The 23890-nt window shown below is 42.3% G+C and overlaps 1 protein-coding gene across 1 annotated transcript in view; it reads left to right on the forward strand.

Moving 5' to 3' along the window:
* ATP8A1 (ATPase phospholipid transporting 8A1) overlaps positions 1 to 23890 on the forward strand; it is a 247394-nt gene that overhangs the window by 200425 nt on the left and 23079 nt on the right. Inside the window, exons 33-34 of the mRNA XM_077815716.1 lie at positions 9128 to 9184; positions 9754 to 9861. Coding sequence (XP_077671842.1) covers positions 9128 to 9184; positions 9754 to 9861 — 165 coding nt within the window. The remainder of the gene's footprint in view (positions 1 to 9127; positions 9185 to 9753; positions 9862 to 23890) is intronic.

The raw sequence follows: 23890 nt of genomic DNA on the forward strand, positions 1-23890 counted from the left end.
AGAACAAAGAAGGAGACTCGCAGGTTCCCTCCACCCCAAGTCTTAAAGTGGGTCATGATTGCCCTGGGGAAAAATAGCAGGGCTTCTAATCAGCCCCTCTCCCTTCCAAGTCAACCTGGATCAGAGTCCAAGGGGACTCTGACCCGGGGGAAGGAGAGCCAATGGGGTACGATTCAGAGACAGATCCCTTCAGAGGGCTTCAAGCCCTAAAGAAGGCAAGCTGTAAAAGGCCTCACCATGGCACAGCAGAGCCTCCAGGCTCCCAAAGCATACAAAAAGAGTTAAATAAAAAAAAAGCAGAAAAGGGGAAAAACTCAAAATATCCAGGAGATAAAAGTCCTCCGACTCTTCTTCCACCTCCTCCTTCCCCCTCATCCACTGAGGATGGTGAGCTATTGGACTCCAAGTCTGATCAGGATTGGGAAAAAATACAGCAAAGATTTTTTGGCCCTCTGAGAAGTTCTAGACTATGTGCAATAAGGTTGTCTCCATGATTCAAATCAAACCTGAACAGGCTCCTGAGAGTAAGTCTTAGAGTAAATTTCTCCTCTCAAAATCCTCCACCTTGGCTGTGATTCCCCTTCAGTCCTTCTCCCTGCTTTGCAAGAGCATCTCTCTCGTGGCTGGAAGATCTTAAAGTCCATAAGGACAGAGATCACCCTGACTCTGTTTCCATTTTAAAGAAAGTCACCCCTAGCAACAGCATTAGATGCAATGAGGTTCTCAGCCCAAGCCGTGGCTTCCAGCTCGGTAACCAGGTGGCACTGAGCTTTGGTCTTGGAAAGTGGATATTCACTCTAAGCATGCCCTTTGCTCAGCCAAGCTTACAGGGTTCCTCTTCTTTGGAGAAGAGCTGGATAAGGTGGTGGCTGACAGTGTGGCGAAATCCAAACAGTCTCTCTCTTGTCCACTCAGTGTCCTCAGGAGAGAATATTGACCAACCTTCAGACAGAGGCACTCCTTTTGCCCTTCATCCTCACAGAGATACCAGCACAGGCACAACAGATTCTCCAAAGGAAAAGAGCTGAATCATGGTTTGGGACAAAAGTCCAGAGGAGTCTGAACCTCCACCCACCCACTTTATGACACAGGTCACATAGGGCTCCACCCAGAGCTGAAGCTGGGGGTAGAATTTCCCATTTCCTAAAGGAATGGTTTTCATTGGCTACAGACAAGTGGATCAGGGAGATAGTGATCTAGAGATACTTCCTCAAGCTGCAGGCTCCATCCTATCCATTCTTCATCCAGGTGCCAGTTTCCAGAGACCCTTGAAAACACAATCTGATCCAGAACAAAATATCTCATCTTCTGGATCTGAGAATGATGGAGAGTGTTCCCACAGAAGAAAGGTTCTCTGGGTTCTATTCCATCTTCTTCATCATTCATAAGTTCACAGGAAGGCAGGGGAGAGGGGGTTGGAATCAGAGCCATACTCAAACTCAGAAGGCTTAACAGATGGATGAAGAAAATGAAGTTTCAGATGTAGATGCAGTCCTCTATGGTGTCATCCCTGTTCTGGGGGAACTATTTGACCTCAGTGGATCTAGAAGACACATATCTCCATATCCCCATCAGATTGTGCCACCACAGACTTCTGAGGTTCACCTACAGCAGGAGACATTATCAGTACCGAACACTCCTGGTCAGCCTGTCCATAGTCTCCAGGGTTTTTAGAAAGATGGTGGTGGTGATTATAGCCAGACTCAGGTTGAAGGAACTTTCCTGTACTCCTTCCTAGACAAACATCCTGATCAGAGCTCCATTGCAACCAGCAGCACACAGAGCCACACCTCCGATGCTGAATCTTCTACAGGAGCACAGCTTCATCATCAATGTCAAGAGAAGTTCCTTGATTCCATCCGCCAGAATAACCCACCTGAGAGAGGAGATAGATATCATCATAGCAAAGATCTACCCATCATTAGAAAGGTTACAGAAAATTCAGGAGTTTATCGTCTTGCTCTGGAGCCGCAAGAGGCTACCAGAGCACTGTGTTTCCAACTATTAGGTCTCCTGGCGTCATGTGTAGGGATCATTCCATGGGTCAGTCACCCAGCAGACATCTTCAAGCCTTCATCCCAAAAGTGTGAGACCACTTCCCAGAACACATGAAAGATCACGTATGAGTCACGACACACATATTCAACTCTCTACAATGCTGATCAGCCCACAACAATGTCTGCAAAAACATGCCCATCTGCCTTCCAGATCTTCTAGCTCTCACAACTGATGCCAGCCTAGAGGGCTGGGGAGCTCATTTGGAGATCAGAACAATCCAGGATCTCTGGAACCCAGGGGAAATGACTCACAGCATAAAGCTCCTAGAGCTGAGAGCAGTCAAACTGGCTCTGCAATTGTTCCAGTCCATCCTAGCTGGGAACCATGTTCTCGTTCAATCAGACAATGTAGTTATGGTTGCATATTTAAACAATGAAGGGGGAACAAGGAATCTGGCACTACACTACAAGTGGAAACAGTGGACATAATAAGATGGGTGGTGCAGTTTCTTCTTTCCCTCAGTATTCTACATAAAATGGGGTCTGACTGGTTCAAGGTCAACAACTCTGAGTGGTGCCTGAATCAGGCGGTTTTCAGTCTCATTTTTCGGATGTTTAACCTACCTTTGACTGACCTGTTTGCAAATCATATGAACACAAAGATGCCAAAATACTTCACAAGAAAGGCAAACCCCGGATTTTTGGGGACAGATGCCTTATCACTAAGACTACGTTTTAGTCACGAGTATTTTTAGTAAAAGTCATGTACAGGTCACGGGCAGTAAACAAAAATTCTCAGCCCATGACCTGTCCATGACTTTTACTATATACCCCTGACTAAAACTGCGGGAGGCAGCTCAGGGAGGTGGCCCTGGGAGCGCTGTGGGTGCTGGGAGGGGTGACCCCATGGGTACTCGGGGGGTAGGAAGGGAGGGTTGCAGCCGGGGGCGCCGCAGGGAGGGTGGTTTGTGGGGCTGGGGCAGGTTCCCTACCTGGCTCCTAGGAAGCAGCGACCTCCTGCTACTAGCTCTACATGCTGCCTCCGCTCCGCCCCAAACCCCAGCTTCTGCAGCTCCCATTGGCTGGGAACTGTGGCCAGTGGGGGCAGTGCCTGCGGGCACGTGGTGCTCAGGGAGGGAATTTCCTGTCACCCTTCTGGGGAGCCCCCTATCCCCCCAGGTAAGAACCACCTCACATCCCAATCCCCAGCCCTGAGCCCCCACACACCCAAACCTTTGCTGCTGGGAGGCGGGGGGGGGCGAGACTTCCCCAGCAGCAGCCGGTGCAACTGGTCCGAGCTGCTCAGGTGGCTCCCGGGCCAGCCACGTGGGCTGCTGCAGAAGTCACGGAGGTCATGGAATCTGTGACTTCCATGACGAACGCAGAGTCTTACTTATCACACAGTTGACTGCAGGGCCTACTGCAATGTTTCCACCCTTTCTGCTACTGGGGAAGGTGGTCCAGAAAATAAAACAAGAATAGATTAGGATTACTGTAATTCTGGTAACTCATTAGCCAAGAAGATTTTGACTCTCAGATCAGATAGATCTGAACCTGGAGCCTCCACTCTAGCTTCTGTGAAGACCAGACATTCTCTTGCAAAGTCCTATGCTTTGCATCCTGGTCTGAAACAGCTTCAACTAAGAGCCTGGCTATTCAGATGGAAGCACTAGAGGGTCTCAATCTGTTGTCCAGACTTATTAAGACCATACTTTTGTCTATGAAAGTTCTGGACACTAAAAGTGTGCTCTTCTGTGTTGTCCAGATTCAACAACGGGTGCCAAAGCACAATGCAAATCCCAGAAATCCAGGGATTCCAACCATTCTGGACTTTCTCCAAGAAGGCATAGACAAAGCCCTTCAGCCCAGTACCATTGCGCATCAGGTGTCTGCTCTTTACTTCTGTGCTATTTGCAGGGTCCTTGGGCTACCTGGCAGACAATCTACAGGTAGCCAGATTCCTTCAAGCAGTCTGATTAGTCAGACCAGCCGTCAGGCCACTCTTTCCAAAATAGAATCTAATGCTAATTTTGAGGGCCTTGACAAGCCATCTCTTAGAGCCTTTCACTTCAGTGTTGGTATTTTATTTATCTATTAAGATTTGTTTCTCAATAGTTGTCAGACCTGGCAGCTTTATCTATACAGCAACCTTAGTGCGTGTTCCACAAGGACAAGGTAGTGCTCAGGACACCAGAATCCTTTCTTCCAAAGGTAAATTCTTCCATCCACACTTCCCAAGAGGTTATGCTTCCTTCATTCAGTCCAAAAAAACACATTTTCCAACTGAAAAGATGTAGCACACCTTAGATGTCTGAAGAGTACTGAAAATATATCTCAAGTGTACAGAATCAACAAGAAGATCTGGCCCTCTATTTGTGTCCTTCCATCCAAAATGTCAGGAACTCAGACCTCCCAAGTCCTTCACTGGTATGTATATTAGATGATGTATTGTCATAGCCTACAAATCATCAGAGGGGATCAAGAAGGGATCAGGGCAAACTCCAGGACATCCCTAGCAACCTTATGAGCTGAATAAGCAAGTGTGACCACATCAGAAATTTGCAAAGCAGCATCTTGATCTATAGCTAAAACCTTTATTAAGCACTATAAGGTGGATTTTCGGTCTTCAGCAGAGTTCTCCTTTGGCAGGAAGGTGCTGCATTTGGTGGCCCAAAAATAAGTCTTTTGAGCAAAGGGGGGTACTTCCTTATTTCCTTTCCTATCGAACTTTTTTCATAACCCTCCCTATAACTGTTCACTTCTTGCTACTTCCCAGATGTCCATAATTGTAGGAGACGCTGGGCTGCAGAATGGAAAATTTCTTACCAATAATTTCCTTTGTGCTAGAAGCATCTCCCAAAATGCTACCAACCCTATATGGCTCATGAGCCAAAGGCCAGATACTAAGTGACATCATTACCATATGACCGTCTTTCTTGGTCTAATGTACATAGTTATTTCATTACCTCTGGAGTATTTGTTAGTGATGTTACACAACTTTTACAGCTTTGGAAAAGCTTGCAGCAAGTGGGAGAAGAGGGAGCATGGCCAGAGCATGCAGTGGTGAAACAGTGATCAATCTCTGGTGAGCTATGGAGTGAGGAGAGCAGCCCAGACATGCAGAATTGTGGGAGACTGAACAGGATGACTAAGGGAAAGCCACATCCCAGATAAGTGCTCGGTGTGCTAGTCCTCCTCAGCCTGAACATGCAAGTCTAGGGATGTGCAGCTCAAGATACATCTACTGGATGCCATCCATGTGGATCACTTTGGACCCAAAGGCAACAGTTATGACTAGAGTGAGACCAGATAAACCAGCATTGGCCAGCGCTCCCTCAAACTCTCTGTACTCTGGGGTTGAGCAGTGAAAAGAAGGTGAAGAGGATACTGATGGAGTCACTGCTGATGACTGCTTTGGCACCAGTTGCCTCAGCATCAGCAGTCCCATCACTAGGAGTTCTGGCACTGACAATTCAGGTTTCTGTACCAACTGCCCGAAACAGTTCAAGCAGCAAAGCCAGCACGTGAAACCACTCATAAATGGGATAGAGACTCACATAGCCAGTCTGAGCATAACCATAGCTCCTAGACCGAGGAGAACTTCTGGAGAGAGAACACAGAACACCACTCTAAGGACAAAATCCCTTAAGCAGTTGAGCAGATCAGCACAGATCCTCGTACTAATGCCCATGGTGGAGCAAAGTAAGGACCTCAGATATTCTGCAGAGACATCCATACCACCCAGGAGACCTTCCCAGTATTGAAGAGCTGCCCAGCACTGGAGCTTGTACCAGCCCAGTTCCATCTCGTGGGATAACCTTTCAATAAAAAGATATATGCCTCCTCCCCATTGTCAACATATTACTTCTCACCAGCATCAAGCAGAGAGATCCCTCTTCCCTTGCCATCAGAGAATAAACCCAAAGAGGGTATCAGGGATTCCCTATTCAGAGAGTGCCCCAACTGGTGCAGATATGGCACTGGACTGGCAACATCTTATTCCTGGGTCTGACATCCAGAATATCATCAACAGAAGAACCTAGGTATCCCAAGGGATGCCTATCTTCCATCCCCTTAACTAATCAAGCCTCAAATGCAACATCATAGTCCTTAACTTCTGTCAAGGTCAAATAGTGTAATGCTTTTGCTATTGGAGTTGTGTAACTGTGACAGCTGCTGTCTTGAGTGACCCAGTGGGAAATGAACAGGGAACCTCCAGAGCAAAAAGCAAGAGCTGTTACAGTTGGGCCTGTAACAGACTCATATGCTTTGCTGATCAGTCACAGAATGGGACCTATAACACACACTTACCAGTGGATTACAGAACCATGAAGCAGCTGTTCCTCTGGTTAACAGAAAACTTGATTCCTTTTACCACGTTTCCAGGGAACTTTTCTTTATTTCAAAAAAGTCCTAGGATTTCTGAAACTAAAGAAGTGTCTCAGAAGAATAAAGTTCTACAGTTCCAATGGGTGGCGATCATTACTAGTACTTGTTTAATAAACTAACTTTCCTGGCTACATCAATATCTGTGGTAATTTCAAATGGGGTCTTATATTCCTATCCAGGCAGGCAAAAAAAAAACCCACCCACAACTTTTAAACATATTCTTAAATTAACTTGACTTCTGTGGTGCTAAAAAGTCTACACAACATGTTTTGGAACAGATTCCATTGACATGAGGGGCTGTTTCAAAGCCCATTGAAGTCAATGGAAAAGATTCCCTTTGACTTTAGTGGGCTTTGCATCAGATCCTAAATGAGCAACAGTGATAACAGGATCTCATTAGCCTACTGAGTACAGTGAAGTTCAAAGTTCTTTAGGTTAAAGATCACCAGGGAAATCTAAATTAAAAATTTTAAGTACATATATTAAAGATTCTGAATTGAACAGGTTGGTTATACCAATTACAAAAACATGAAATCACCTTTGTCCAGCTTGTCCTCGTCCATCCCTCCATGAACACAAGTCGACGCCACACCATTCTGTTTTGTTGCAAGCACGTTCTTTCCATTTCTGGCCAAAGAGTTTTGTCATGGGATCAGCCCAGTGCGTTTTCAGTCTGCCCCAGGGGTCACTTGTGATCTCTGGGGATCCAGTCACTGATGTGGGTTGTCCACCTATTGTCTTGCCTGCGGACTACATGACCCACACAACGCCGCTTTGCGTCGTACATCGCCTGCACTACATCAGTCACCTCTTTACACCTTCTGATCTCCTCATTCAGTATGTGATCACGGAGTGATGTCTTACACATTCACCTTTCCATTGCTCTCTGGGTAACAGCAAATTTTTCTTCCTCTGCTTTTATCGTTGACCAGCTTTCCGCTCCATATATCATTGCTGGCAGAAGTGTGGAGTTAAACAGTTCGTTCCTTTCCTTCATGGTTAATTCATCATCCATCAGAGACATCTTTATTTTGTTGAAACTTGCCCACCCTGCATTTCTCCTCCTACTGCATTCTCCTTTGAATGAATTGTCTCTGTTCAGCAGCCGAACTGAGTGGATGTGGTCAATTGTTGAATACCCTGAGTGGAAACCAGCTTGTTCTCTGCTTTTGTACATTTCAAGATCCTTCTTAATCTGATTGAGTATGACACGGGTGAAGAGCTTATACGCTTGTGAGAGGAGTGTGATCGGATGATAATTGCTCACTTCTGGATCACCTTTCTTCATCAGTAGTACTGTTTTCGATTTCTTCTAGGCATCCGGAACACACTTGCTATTGATGTAGATGAACCATTGTGCCAATGCTTTGAAGAGAGTATCTTCCTGTGCTTTGAGATATTCTGGCCAAATATCGTCCACTCTGGGCTGTTCCTTCTCCTTATGTTACGAACTGCGTATTCAGTTCCCCCACATAACATCAGGAACTTCTTCTGTAGCCTGTTGCCTTGAAAGTGTACGGCTGGACATTGACATGGAAGGAGTAGAGATCATTGTAGAATTTTGTACATATTTCATTCATCTTGCTACTTTCCTTTCACCATTTTTATCTTTCAGAACTGCCAAGATAGCCTGTTTCAGCCTTCTTCAGACTCTTGTACTTTTCAGCCTCCATTCTCAATTTCTCCTTTCTGAAGTCTTCGTAGTCTTCTTTGATCTTCACATGAATTTCTTTGCAGAGCGTTCTGTATTCTTCACCCATTTTTCTTTCTGATTTCATGCGTGCCCTCCTCGCCATCTGATTCACAGTTTCCTCGCTGATCCTCTGCTTGCATCCCAGCATTTTGAATGCCTTTGCTTTCTTAGCTGCTGAGATTGTCTGCAAGATAAACTCTTCTAGTTCTCATTGATGTCCTTGTTGACCTTATACTCGAGGTTCATTTCACTCACTTCCTATGCAAATGCCTCTTTGTTTTTCACTTTAGTTTCTAGCTTCTCTTGACTCGGTCTTCATAGGCATTGTCAACACACAGTTTTGAGCACAACATACAATGGTCTGAGCCTGTGCAAATAATTAGTTCTCCTATTGTTGCTACATCGTTGAAGATTCTTCTGGTATCTGACAATACATAATCAATCTGATTCAGTGTGACTCCATACGGGCTTTTCCATGTCCACTACCAACATTGTTCTTTTTGAAATATCGTGTTCATTATGTGGAGATGGTTTGCCTCTGCAAATGCAACCAAACGTGCTCCACGATCATTTCTTACACCTTTTCCAAATTTTCCCGTGTACTTTTCATTCTCACACTCCTTTCCACCTACTATTACATTGAAGTCCCTTGTATGATTGTGTAGATGGATCTTTTCTGCATTGCCTCCTCCAGCTCTTCTTAGAAATGTTCCATTTCTTCCACTTGCTGCGTGAGAGCATACACCTGAATAATTTTAATCGTTCATTCATTATTTCATGTTTTTATGAATGAAATAATAATAATAATATAAAAAAGGAATGAAAATCATGTTTTATAAGTTTTAAGATACCATATGCATGATTGCTATTTTAATGGGTCATAAACTGAATAATAATGCATGTGTTTTTTTTCATGTGCATTACCATTAAATGTTAAACATAAGCCCTTTGTGGGTCTTTTTATTTTGAATTCCTGTGTTCCATTAATAGTTTAAGGACAATCAGACTTATTAAAGAAAAATAACAGATTTCTCTCCTTTTTTAATAGTTTGTGGTGATAACAGTGTGTTTAAAAGCTGGATTAGAGACTTCATATTGGACCTTGGTAAGAAAATGCTTATTATTCGTACTCTCAAATACACTATAAAAATATGTGATAGATTACATTTCCTTATTACATTATTATTTATTGCCACTAATAATTATTACATTTATCACCCAAATTATGCTAGGCACTTTACAGTATCAAGTAAAGATACAGTGCATGCCTCAAAGATCTTATATATATACTCTGAAATGACAGAATATTGTGGGTCAAAAACAAATGAAAAGCAATGAAGAAGAGGGATTTAGGACAAGGATTAAAATAATATCACATGGTTATGCAGTGAGGCACAAGTTGGATGTAATCACTAAGCTGTATGGGAATTTTTTTAATTTACTTTTGAAAATAAGTATTATTTTGCTCCAACTAAAGGGGCAGTAATAGTTTTACCATTCGCTTAGCAGGCACAGAGTTGGGCCAATGCTGGGCACTTTTGAAAAATCTCACTTGTCAGAATTGCACTGTAAACTTCCAAGGAAAAAGACCATCTTTCTTATGGTGTTCTGTATAGCACTGAACTCATTGTAGGCACTGAATAAATATTACATATGTTTTGATCTATTTTTCAGTTTAGCCATATAGCAATATGGGGAAGCATTGCGCTTTGGGTAGTGTTTTTTGGAGTCTACTCATCCTTGTGGCCTGTCATTCCTATGGCACCTGACATGTCTGGGGAGGTAAGTGTGTCTTTTAACTAATGTTAAATGTCTTTCTCCAAATCTCTGCATAAAATGTGGTTGAAATGCTCACTTAGGGTTTGATCTTTATTGGATTGTACTGTTTGCTGCAGGGACAAGAGAAAATTGTGAGGATTTTTCCCAACATTTGAGAGGATTTTTTAACACTGCCACAGCATATTGGGGATTTGGGGGGGTGCTGGTAAGTGAAAAATGCCAATTAACTAAGAGGGAGAGCGTTTGGACTCAGGACGGGGTGCAGGGCTGGGGGTTGGGACACAGAAGTGAGTGTGGGGTGTAGGCTCTGGGAGGGAGTTCGGCTGCGGGCAGGAGCCTGAGGCAGGGAATTGGGGCTTGGGATGCTGGATCCAGGGGATGCTCACCTCGGGCAGCTCCTGGCAAGCAGCGACCTGTCCCAGCTGCTCCTTGGTGGAGGCACGGCAGGCGGCTCTGCACACTGCCCCAACCGCCCCGAGCACTGGCTGTGCAGCTTCCATTCGCCGGGAACCACGGCCAGTGAGAGCTGCGGGGGTGGCGCCTGCAGGTGGAGGCAGTGCGCAGAGCTGCCTGCTGCATCTCCGCCTAAGAGCAGCCGGAACAGGTCACCGCTTGCAGGGAGCCGCCCAAGGTGAGCGGCCCCCAGATCTCGCACCTCCTCCTGTGCCCCAAGCCCCCAACCGCACCCAAACTCCCTCCCAGAGCCTTCGCTCCGCACCCACTCCTGCGTCCCAATCCCCTGCCTGCCCAGCACCAACTGGACTTTCAATGAAGATCAGAAATGCCGGTTTATAGAGATTTTGGGTTGGTGAAGTGCTGGATAAAGCAGCTTTTACTGTACCTTGGCAAGTTTTAGTTTTCATTGAGAAAGTTTCACACAACTTAGTGAATTAAAAATTTTGGCACTGGAATTATTTGGATGGGGACTTTTTTTCATATATGGATATAAGTGCAGAAGTACATTTGTTAATATTATAACATCTTTCTTTGCACTATAAGAAGACCAGACATATATTTTAACGAAATCTTAAATTTTGCAGAAATTATTAAACCCTCCAAAAATTGCAGAAACCCTAAATCACAGAATCCATTGACTTTCATACCCATAGTTTTCTCCTGTCTGTTATTTTTTTCCTTAGAATGTATTATTGTACTCCATTTTTCAACCATTTTAACGGTAATTTTGTATTTCTCTTTCAATTGTATGCTGAAGAATTTTAGTATTGGTCCAATCCTGCAAACCATACTCAAATTTTCCCCTTCTACTAGTTAGTTCTTCAGACAAAGTGGTGTAGCGGTCTGTGCTGCAGTGCTTGAAGGTTTTGGGTTGAAACCTTGATGATGATGTTGCACATTGGGGAGTTGTTACAATAACACATAATAGAATTTGGTTTGCCTTTTTTCTTTTTTAAAAAAAGCCTAGGAAGTTAAATACAGGAAAACCATGGTAAATTAAAGTTATTTATTTAAAACTTTGTTGAAAGATGTTAATTTGTGCGCTGAATGAGGCAGGGAGCTTATGGGAAAAATAATACATAATCATGTAATTAAAGACTGCCTACACACAAGGGGGCCAAATTACAATTTCATGGGCAACCTTAAATCATTTCCAAACCTTTGCCACCTGAATAACTTTATTATAACATTTTATGTGATATATACATAGAGAGAGAGGGTGGAATGGTGTCCCACAAACATATTATCAGAATGATCTTAGGAGGGTCCCATTGCTCACAAATAATGAAGCAGATCATCTTAAACAACTGCCATTAAAACTAACATATTACATCATCATGTATTCTTTAAATGCCACATATTTTACAGAAAAACTCCAGGGGGTATTGTAGGCTGGGAGCACAAAAAGCGTGTGGCCATTTGTCAAGGTTCCTCCCCCACTCTGAACTCTAGGGTACAGATGTGGGGACCTGCATGAAAAACCTCCTAAGCTTATCTTTACCAGCTTAGGTCAAAACTTCCCCAAGGTACAAAGTATTCCACCCGTTGTCCTTGGAATGGCCGCTACCACCACCAAACTAATACTGGTTACTGGGGAAGAGCTGTTTGGACGCGTCCTTCCCCCCAAAATACTTCCCAAAACCCTGCACCCCACTTCCTGGACAAGGTTTGGTAAAAAGCCTCACCAATTTGCATAGGTGACCACAGACCCAAACCCTTGGATCTGAGAACAATGAAAAAGCATTCAGTTTTTTACAAGAAGACTTTTAATAGAAAATAGAAGTAAATAGAAATAAAGAAATCCCCCCTGTAAAATCAGGATGGTAGATATCTTACAGGGTAATTAGATTCAAAAACATAGAGAACCCCTCTAGGCAAAACCTTAAGTTACAAAAAAGATACACAGACAGAAATAGTTATTCTATTCAGCACAATTCTTTTCTCAGCCATTTAAAGAAATCATAATCTAACACATACCTAGCTAGATTACTTACTAAAAGTTCTAAGACTCTATTCCTGTTCTGTCCCTGGCAAAAGCAGCATACAGACAGACACAGACCCTTTGTTTCTCTCCCTCCTCCCAGCTTTTGAAAGTATCTTGTCTCCTCATTGGTCATTTTGGTCAGGTGCCAGCGAGGTTACCTTTAGCTTCCTAACCCTTTACAGGTGAGAGGAGCTTTCCCCTGGCCAGGAGGAATTTCAAAGGGGTTTACCCTTCCCCTTATATTTATGACACCATTTCACTCCTCTGCAAAGAGTGCAACATGCTTTTTCTCTGTGTCCAATCTCCTTCAGAGAAGTTAGTATCGCTATGAGCATGAGCTTTTGCCCAAGGAAGTGTAGTTTATCACACAGCTGTGCATTTTGAATATCCCCACTACTAATTCCACAAGTCCAGTGTTATGCCAGGGTAGGGTGACCAGAGAGCAAGTATGAAAAATGGGGACAGAAAGAGGGGTGGGTAATAAGTGCCTATATAAGACAAAGCCCAATATGAGGACTGTCCCTATAAAATCGGGACATCTGGTCACACTACACCAGGGTAAAATTTCTATTTTCTGGAAAGGTTGAGATACAATTTTGGATGATACAAAATGTTGAGGCAGATGAAACATTTTGGAGATAGGTTTCCAAAAACGGACATGCTTTCCCTACTTAAAAATGTTTCAAACTTTTTGGCTCATAATAATTCCAAAGCAGCTTGACTACAAACCCATAATTGTTTTATTTAATTTGTTGTAATGAAACATGGTTCCTTTGCTTGTTTAGAGTAGGATTAATAAGGTGATTATTTTGTTATTAAAATCAGTTTGTATTTACATTAGAAAACCTGCAGTGTTCCTAAGTCCACACATTGCTTTTCTAAGAGCTTAGGAAATCTGTACCAGCTAAATGCTAGATTCCTGAACTACTCGTAAGTAAAGTTTTCATTTTAGGAAGTCATCCCTCGGATTTCTCAACTTGTTGTCTATGGCCAAAGCCAGTCCCATCCAGCTGATAGTATGGGTGCAGCTCAAACTCATGCCACTGCTGGATTAATTTGCATCCAAAGAGTTAAAAGTGTTAACATGAGTCTGAAACTGTCCTAAATTTAAAAAAATTAAACAAGTTTTGGGGTTTGGTATACAGAGACCTCAGCTTACTTAGTGCTATGGCAAACACATAATTAAAAATATTTTAATCCTTCATTAAAGATGGGTAAGGGAGGAAAAAGCAGTTAAAGCATCTGAAATGTTGAAGTATTAAGTAAGGCTTTCATTTCAACGAGATTCCTTAGTCCCTTTCCATTTTGTTGGACAGAGTCTTTAGAAGGAAAAAAAGCCATGTTTGACAGTCTCTTAGATGTTAATAACTATACTTTTGGGGGTAAAGAGAAGTTAGTTAAAATGGGCTGGAGCTGATGTTGTTGCTGTTATTAAAGTCTGATCCCTTTTGCTAGAAGACAAAAAGAAATAAACACACACAAAAGGGGGAAGAGAAAAGGAAAGCAAAAATAGAAAAAGCAGCTTCTATCTCTGATGTAAACTCTCACTTGCAATTTCAGCTGCTAGAGAAATACAGGCACAGCACCTGGTCTTATCAGCCACTCAGAAACCAGGCAAACTTGTATCGGCATTGGGCTCTTAATGCATTGAATTTAGAGGCTTCTTTTTGGTAACAGACTTACAGCATTATTGCAGAATATACAGTCTTGGACAACAAAGCCTTATTATGTCCTTATTAGACAGAAGGAAAAAGAAGAGACAGATAGGAAAGAGAAGACATAAAATGAGGAAAGAAAAGGATACACAAAGGGTGAGAGTATTAGAAAGTCTTACATCCAAGATGGTGTTCAGGATTTATCCAGAGCCAGTGGAGATGGTAACATCACCTGGTTCCCTCTCTTAGCCTGGTCTGGTCAGAACATCTTTCTTCTTTCAGAGTTAGGATGAAGATGGTGGGGGTGGCATCTATGATGGTGAAGCTTATTCCTTCCCCTGCTCTTGTCTTTCAGTCAGCCAGTGTCACAGTCACCTCCTTCTGTTCATCTATATTTTCCTCACAACATCTCTTTTTTTAAGAACCCCCAAAGGGGAGTGATGGATGGAATAACCTGTCCTTTCATTATTTTGTCTACCAATTAGGCCTACTTTTCAACATACCAACTTTGATTCACTGATTTTCGGTTCCACAGTTCTCTTGTTTACCAAGTATGATCTTAACACAGTCCTTGAGTTATATCAGTAGGCCTTTTTGTTTGGACTGTCTCACTTTTGTACCATTTCCCATCAACATTTGTTGTTATAGGTTCCTGTGACATTTTATGAACTTACACTCACTTTTTACAGGTGAGCTCACAATTTGGGTAAATTTTGTAGGCCCAGTTATCACAACTGCACTTCATTCCATCATAATCTGGATGCCACCTTATAGACATAGTGGTTCCTGACAGGGTGGAATTCTGTAGACACAATATATCAGAGTAGGTAGCTTGAGACCTCTTGGCCTCGAATAAGCCATTTAACAAAAATATTGTAGTTGTAGTTGGTAGACAAGATCGTGGTGTGGTGCAAACAAACATGTATGTCCATTTGCTTGCCTGCACAAATACTGCTTGACAACTTTCTTCACCTGTCTGAGTCAACCATAAAGATTAACTCCATCAACATACATTTGGCAGCTATTTCATTAATTAGTCAAAGGCAGATCAATGTTTCCTCAGTCTCTTGTCCTCTGTTTTGCATGGGGGCTTGAGCTAGTCAAAAAATAAGGATGTGATTTGCACAAAAGTTTTTATGAAAGTGGTCACTTCTTTTTTAGAAATTTTGAATTTCTAAATGATTTTTACTAGCTGTACTCCTTACAAAGCTGATGAATACTTCTTTTAAAACCTATGAAGCTCAAGTTTTATTGAACATGGAAGGTCATTTTTCTAGTGGCAGAGACTTCAGTATGTAGAGTGATTTGGCTTCAGACTGATTCACTGAATACCAAGTTTTACAAAGAGAAAGTGGTGCTGCAGACTCATCCTAAAATTAGTTTCCAAGGTGATGACAGACTTACACTTTAATGGGCCTATTATCCTGCCAGTATTCTTCTCACATCCTCATTCTCATCCTGCTGAAGAGGTGCAGCTTCAGCCAAAGTTCTTTCACTGGAGATGGTCATATGGGACTTACTAAAAGGTTTTTAGGGTGCCAGTTTAACACCAAGGTAGCATATGACTACCAATGTGAAGAGGAGGAGGCTTGGTCTCCTACCTGCTGACACTTTTCTCCCAGGAACCAAAACACTAGAGCTGGTTGAAAATTGGAGGGTTAGGATGGGGAATTGTGAAAAATTTGTTCCTTGATTTTTCACCAAAAAATTTAGAATTTTTAAATTTTCAAGCAGCTTTACAAAATACCTTTAGAGTTATGGTTGTTCTGTCTGCCTCACACTAGAACTGGGAATCCTGCATGGGGATATGAGGGCTCTGGGATGGGGCCAGGGATGAGGGGCTCAGGGCTGGGTCAGAAGGTTGGGGTGTGGGGGGGGTGCTCTGGCTGGGGGTGCAGGCTCTGGGGTGGAGCTGGGGATGAGGGGTTTCGGGTGCAGTGGGGCTCCCCCCGAGCTCTCTCTCCCCTCAGCAGCACCTAGGCTGGGGAAGAGGTGCCTCTCCCCCGGCCATGGCAGGTCCTGGGCGGGGGCCACGAGATAGGTGCTTCTTCCCTGGCCACAGCAGGTCCAGGCCAGGCTGAATTGGAGCTGGGGAAGGGGCGCCTGTCCCCCACCCATGGTAGGGTCGGGCCAGGGCTGAGCCAGGGGAGGGGCACCACAGCAGGTTCGGGGCTTGGTGAGAGGCATCTCTCCCTGCCACAGCCCTGAGCGGCGCTTAATAGGCAGCTGTGCAGCCACACAGCTTACAAGGAACTTAGCCCCTGGTATAAGTAAAATTGACAGGAGGAACAGCTAAGTATAGCCAGCACTGGTGGGTAAAAGGCTTTGCTTCCCCCGCCTCAAGCCCTCACCATCTTTATCTTTGGCATTCTTTATGTGCTTTATTTTATTTTGAACCTTTACAGTTAAGCACATTAAATTTCATTTTCCACCTCTTGAGTCTATTCTAGTAAGTAAAGCAACTACATCCTTCTCGGTCTTAGCTACAGATTCTAACATGGTAGAGCTTGAAATATTAAATGCTCATAGGAAATTGTCATAAGATCTCTTTTCTACCATAAGGGATTATAGAAGTAGCAGAAAACCTCGTGATTTCAAATGAAGGAACTTTGACATAAAATGTATGAGAGAAAATGAGGGAAACATTTCAAAATTTCCTGTGACCTCACAAAAAGAAAAGGAGTAAATGTTATAATTCTGTCTTGTTTGTCTCTGTCTGAGGGGTTGGAGCAAATGCGGTTGTATCGCAGAGCTTGGCTGTAGACGATGGATCAGTGCTAATAAACAATGGTCACATAAACACCACCCTATACCGGAAACCTACTGACCGCTATTCCTACCTGCATGCCTCCAGCTTTCACCCTGACCACACCACACGATCCATCGTCTACAGCCAAGCTCTGCGATACAACCGCATTTGCTCCAACCCCTCAGACAGAGACAAACACCTACAAGATCTCTGTCAAGCTTTCTTACAACTACAATACCCACCTGCGGAAGTAAAGAAACAGATTGATAGAGCCAGAAGAGTTCCCAGAAGTTACCTACTACAGGACAGGCCTAACAAAGAAAATAACAGAACGCCACTAGCCGTCACCTTCAGCCCCCAACTAAAACCCCTCCAACGCATTATTAAGGATCTACAACCTATCCTAAAGGATGACCCAACACTCTCACAAATCTTGGGAGACAGGCCAGTCCTTGCCTACAGACAGCCCCGCAACCTGAAGCAAATACTCACCAACAACCACATACCACACAACAGAACCACTAACCCAGGAACTTATCCTTGCAACAAAGCCCGTTGCCAATTGTGCCCACATATCTATTCAGGGGACACCATCACAGGGCCTAATAACATCAGCCACACTATCAGAGGCTCGTTCACCTGCACATCCACCAATGTGATTTATGCCATCATGTGCCAGCAATGCCCCTCTGCCATGTACATTGGTCAAACTGGACAGTCTCTACGTAAAAGAATAAATGGACACAAATCAGATGTCAAGAATTATAACATTCATAAACCAGTCGGAGAACACTTCAATCTCTCTGGTCACGCAATCACAGACATGAAGGTCGCTATCTTAAAACAAAAAAACTTCAAATCCAGACTCCAGCGAGAAACTGCTGAATTGGAATTCATTTGCAAATTGGATACTATTAATTTAGGCTTAAATAGAGACTGGGAGTGGCTAAGTCATTATGCAAGGTAGCCTATTTCCTCTTGTTTTTCCCCCCCCCCCCCCCCCCCCCAGATGTTCTGGTTTAACTTGGATTTAAACTTGGAGAGTGGTCAGTTTGGACGAGCTATTACCAGCAGGAGAGTGAGTCTGTGTGTGTATGGGGGTGGGTTTTTGGAGGGGGGTGAGGGAGTGAGAGAACCTGGATTTGTGCAGGAAATGGCCTAACTTCATTATCATGCACATTGTGTAAAGAGTTGTCACTTTGGATGGGCTATCACCAGCAGGAGAGTGAATTTGTGTGGGGGGGTGGAGGGTGAGAAAACCTGGATTTGTGCTGGAAATGGCCTAACCTGACGATTACTTTAGATAAGCTATTACCAGCAGGACAGTGGGGTGGGAGGAGGTATTGTTTCATATTCTCTGTGTATATATAAAGTCTGCTGCAGTTTCCACGGTATGTATCTGATGAAGTGAGCTGTAGCTCACGAAAGCTCATGCTCAAATAAACTGGTTAGTCTCTAAGGTGCCACAAGTACTCCTTTTCTTTTTGCGAATACAGACTAACACGGCTGTTACTCTGAAACCTGTGACCTCACAGTAACTTTCCAGTCTGTGTAATGTGATCTGTATTACACAATATAATGTTTAACTTTAGTAACAATAAACCTTTCAATGGGCTTCACTGTATTTGTTGCCCATAAGTACTGAATGAATACTTCCACACTAGACAATCTCCTTTACAGATAATTTTCCTGAAATTTTGCCTGCCAGCATTGTGTTTTTATAAATTATCAGAAAGGAAACACAGTTCTTTGTAGTCACTTGTGGTTACATTTATTAAGGAGATGATCTGTTTGACACCACTACAGAGAAACCAGACATATCCTGGGATTTTCACTTGTCCCACCTAAAAAAGGGAAAAGAAAAGAAAAGAAAGATACTTTTTAGATGCCTAATTCTTGTAATCTCTCATAATTTGCAACTTTTTAATCGTAGACAGTATACATGCTTCCCCCAAACCTTCATCTTGACCTTGCTGACCCCAGAAGCATAGGTAAGCATGGAATGTGGCTAGGAGAAAAAGGTCTGTTATTATGAGGAGGTGTTGGAAGAGTTGGCTTCCCACAGCCTCCCTATCAGCTGTCTGAACCGGCAGCTTCTCAAGGCAATGCTGCTGTCTGCCTCCCAGCAACACTGTCTTGAGCACTCAGTCACTATAACTGTTGCAGGGTCACCAGCATCTCCTCTCCCTACCTTCCCTTCTACTTGCAACTCCAACCCACCAATAGCTCTCTTGCCGTCCCCCTCCCCTCCCCGGAACCATAACCTCCTCCTTTTCCCATTTGCATGGAACTCTGACTTGTTCATTCCAGAGCTCCACATTCAGCTCACCTCATGCAGCTTCCAGCAGCTTGTTTACTTATGCCAGCATCCACACACACACTCCTTCTCTAACCCTATTCAGATCAGTTATCTCCATTTACTGCCCACCCCCCCAGACTCCCTTGTTGACCATTCCCTCCTTTCCCCTACTCCCACTCATTGCCCCCATGCTTATTCCCCTACCCCCTTTCCACCACTCACTGCCTCCCTACTCCTTTACTCCCTTCCACACTCACTGCCCACCCAGAATCTCACCCACAGCTCCGTGCTAGCTCCCACTCATTGCACCCCAGAATACCCTGGACATCCCTTTTAGCCAAACTTTCCTGTCTCCGTTTCCAGCATCTACCATCCGCTATCTGTATCCCACCATAGGCATAATTCCCACCACCATAAAAATCTCCTATGAACTTCTTACCATCTGGAGGCATGACATCCCAACTTTGATGGGCTTCATAAGATACTGAGAGTCTGCCTTGGATCATCACTCAGAACCAGGAAACATTGCTGCATCCAAGCCTAGGCATTCCATCCCTGACAACTTAGCTCTTGACAAGGTAGAGATATTTAGGATTGTTGTTGCTGTGCAAGTGACTCATGTCCTCCTGGAATCACGGAAGCCATCCATCCAAAGAATTTACAATTCCAGTTGGAAAATATTTGTGGTTTGATGCAGTCAGGGCCAAGTGCTGCACAAAACTGCTTGACTACCTTCATACGCTGTCTGATGCTAACTTACAGACTAATTCCATCCAATATATATAGTAGCTATTGTGTTCTGTTATCTACTAGTTAAAGGTAGACAAGTGAGCACCTGGTCATCAGGTTAATTTGGCACTTGGCATTTTTAAATACGTGCGTCAAAAAGCTTCCTGTATCATGGTATATTAATGTGGTCATGGAAAAGAAGATGAAAACTTCTATTGAACCACTCAGTTTCTTTAAACTTAAGTTTCTTACACAAAGTTTTTTCCTGGTGGCAGCAACTTCTACAAGCAAGTTTAAAGCTCTCGTGATTGATCCAGATTTTACAAAGATAGTGTGGTGCTCCAGGCTCATCAGAGTTTCCTTTCCAATATGGTGACTGTTTTTCACTTTAATGAGTCTGTCTTTTTAACATTCTTGTCACCTTTGCACACCCATTCCAGTGAAACCCTTCTCCATATACATGATGTTAAAATTTCAAGATTTTGCTTGGAGCACACTAAAGCCCTTAGAAAGTCCACCAAACTTTTTGTTTCTTCTGACATCAGTTCACTTGATAATGCTGTTAGTAAAATGACCATGTAGCTGTCTGGTTGAATTTCATATTGCAGAGACCTGCCTGGTCTAAAACTAGTAGACCAGGTCAAGGTTCACAAGGCTCACCGCAGCCTTCTACAAGAATATTTTTATCACATACCTTTATAAATCTATTTTGACTGACTTAAGTTATATCAAAGTATGGCACTCTTTGTCCAAAATAAGAGTGTCCATAAACAGACTTGCTCCAAAATAACTAAAGGCATGAATAAAACCAATGTAGTTACTTTGATTCCCATATCTGTGGAGACGCGACCTTACACTGAGGAACTCAGATTCAAGAGTAAAAATTCTGTTGGAATGATATCTTCAGATAATCAGAATTACAAGTAAGTAATTTTCCGTTTTTCTCTTTGAGTCTGGTTCCTTCTACATAGTTTTCATAATTCAGGCTAACTGCTGGGTCATATTTGTACCCTGCATACTTTACTACTCTTTTTGACTTTCTACCAACCTGTATCCAGTATTATAAAATATATACAGAAGCCTGGTAATGTTAACAAAGGGAACAGGAACAAGTGCTTGCATTATATTTTAAAACTATAGTATTTTCTAATTGTATAACCATATATAGCAAATCTGGCTTGCTTAAACATCTAAAAGTAAAGTCCATAACTCTTTATATCTATTGTGGCATTTTATTTATTTTGTAGAATGAGTTTTGCTTTACCAGATGATTTTGTACAAACATTTTTCCTTTGCCAGACTCTCTGAAAGTCATAAAACTACATTATAACAGAGTCAGGTGAAAAAGCATTTTTACTCTACAATACAGTGTACTGCCAGGTGAAATGCTATTTGTGTTTTTCTATATTCCATATTATAGCTATTGGGGAAAAAATAACTGATCTTGTGGTCACTTATTTGTGGTATATTTCTGTAATTAATCTAATTATGTTGCAATAAACTTCTACATTTAAAGTTTCCTATAACATACATAATTCTAATCAAAGTAGTTATTGGTTGTTCATGTTTCAGTAGAGTGTAAATGTGATAGGAGATAGATATTTTATAACCAAAAGGTTCTGTAGATCTCATGCAGATAATACTTCATTTTGTTTAGAGGAGCACTAAAAAAAGAAAACAGCTTGACTTAAAAAATGATTAAATAGGAAAATTTTGCTGTGATATAGTTAGCTGGTATAGTTGTCTCCCTCTCCTCAAACAAACATGGATGTGATTTAAGAGAAGGAGGCATTTTTAAAAACCCTGACTTGTATATGTTCACACCAGTACAACAATTTATGAGGCAAGGCACGCTCCAGGGAAAGTACTGCGCTGTATAAACTTATGCTACCTGCCTTTCATAATTGTCTGAACGACGCTGTTGGGTGCTTATGTATTTTTAAAGTGAGGATTGAGCTTTTCTATTTTTGCCACTGTGATCAGTAAACCAGATTAAAAATATAAAACTTACTGCAACAAGAAACAGTTTGTATCGAAATTAATAACAAAAGCTCTGTATCTGCAGAACTGTTTAAATTTATTGTGGTACTGTAGACGTGCACTGTAAAATTCTCCAGAACACCATCTGTTTCTGCTCCATCTGGCCTAAGGGATCTATAAAACTACTGAAGGAAATTGAAGTTAAGGAACAAGCATGTGTTTTACAGAATTTCAGATCATTTGATTGAGGTTTGTAGAATCCCTGTGAAAAACAATAAAACTCTTTGTTGGACATTTTAGCTGCACCCTGTAGGAAAGGTATTACTATACTATATTAACAGTATTAGTTTCTGAAATATTGCTTCAGTCTGTATTATCCTACATAATAAATTATCTTACATATGGAATTGCACTGTTAAAATATTTCATATTCATCTTTTAATTATTATTCTATAAATAATAAAATTAAACTTCTTGAGAAAAGAAAAAAATGTAGATGTTTATCAAAGTTAAAGTACTTAGACAAGTACCCTCCAGGGAAGAACTTACTTGCAGTCTCAGTTTTTTATCTAATAGAGCAAAGCACAACGTTCAGACTAATAAAAGACGCTGTTGGTTGATATTTCTACTGTCCCTAACATTTTTAAAAATATCTAGGGACATTATTCAAATCTCTCTCTTCAGGAACATAGGCTAAATAAAAGTCATACTTACAACACTGTAGTTTTAGGAAATAACTTCACAGTATTTTTCCTAAATATTGCTGGGAAAAGAGAAAGATATACATAATTTATTGCAGTACATCAGGTTTTGAGAACATCTGCAAACCCCCAAAATGTGCAGACTAGTGATTTCCTATTAAACTCTTTGTGTTAGAAGAAACCAGAGAAATGGATATCTTTCTTTACCTTCAAATATTTTTTAAATTAGATACAAAATGCAAAATATGCTGCATGACCATTACAATATGTAGCATGATGTCGAATGTCTTGTAGTACATAACTAACAAAGCAAAAACATCATAAGCCAGCTAAATAAAAAATGTTAATGGTCTGGATGAATTTGTTTTTCAGCAGATGGTGTAGATCACAATTTTATTTAACATATTGTAGGCATACAGGTGAAAAAGTAATAGCCTAGGAAGTATAATGGAAGATGTCACTGGGGCAGGTGAGGGGCCCAGCTAGAGCCTGTGTGCCCCCGTGGCTCCCCATTACCAGCTGGGCTGCGCCCACCCTGCTCAGAGCCTCCCCGCTCCCAGTCCAGCTAGTGCCTTGGCTTCCCACTCCCAGCTGGGCTGCACCCTCCCTGCTGGCAGCCAGCCTGCTGCACTGAGGCTCCCTGCGGGGAGCCCTGATACTGCCCGTAGGCTCCCAGCTCCCTATTCTTACCAGGGAGCCCCACTGCTCCCCCAGACTCTCCACTCCCTGCCGCAGCCAGGCTTTTGGTGGAGAGCTATGCACCCAGAGTCTGGGTGGTTCCCGGCAGGGAGCCAGGAGCTTTGGTGCAGCTAGTGGTCAACATTACCCAAAAGAGCCACAGTAGTGTGAATTCATTGTTTCATTCAGTGTAATACCATATATTCATATTTAAATAGTATTACAGGGGAACTATTGTGTGTGTGTGTATAGATAGATAGATAATTCTCACAGCAAAATGACTGACCAAGTATTATTATTTTATCAACTACAATTGGTTAATAACATAGTAAAAGCATCCTGATTGGTTAATAATTAAATCACTCAGTGTTTTAATATCATGTGCTGCAAAGAGCTGCAGGAGACACATTAAAGAGCTACTTGCGACTTGCAAGCCTCAGTTTTACTATCACTGATCTAGATACAGAGTATGATGCATTAGTAGTAGCCAACACGTAGGTCCTTCCTGTTAGTTGAGCCTCTGCAATCAATTATTTTAACTTTTCCCTGTAATTGGGCAGGATCTTATCCAAGAAGTCTGATACTATGTGTTAATTAAAACAGTCATATCTAGAACTTGGTAGTTGGTATTCAAAGTTGTACATAGCAGATGAATAGCTCTTCCTAACGAAAAGATCTAGATGCTTTGGCTCCTTCTTCTTAGGAGTAGATTTGAATGTTTTGTGTCTTGTTCTCGCCTGAGCTGCTATGACAACCAAGGAACCTGGTGCAAGATGGGAATAAAAATATTCAAAACCCCAC

This window comes from Eretmochelys imbricata, chromosome 4 (assembly GCF_965152235.1).
Source record: "Eretmochelys imbricata isolate rEreImb1 chromosome 4, rEreImb1.hap1, whole genome shotgun sequence".
NCBI classification, from domain to species: Eukaryota; Metazoa; Chordata; order Testudines; family Cheloniidae; genus Eretmochelys; species Eretmochelys imbricata.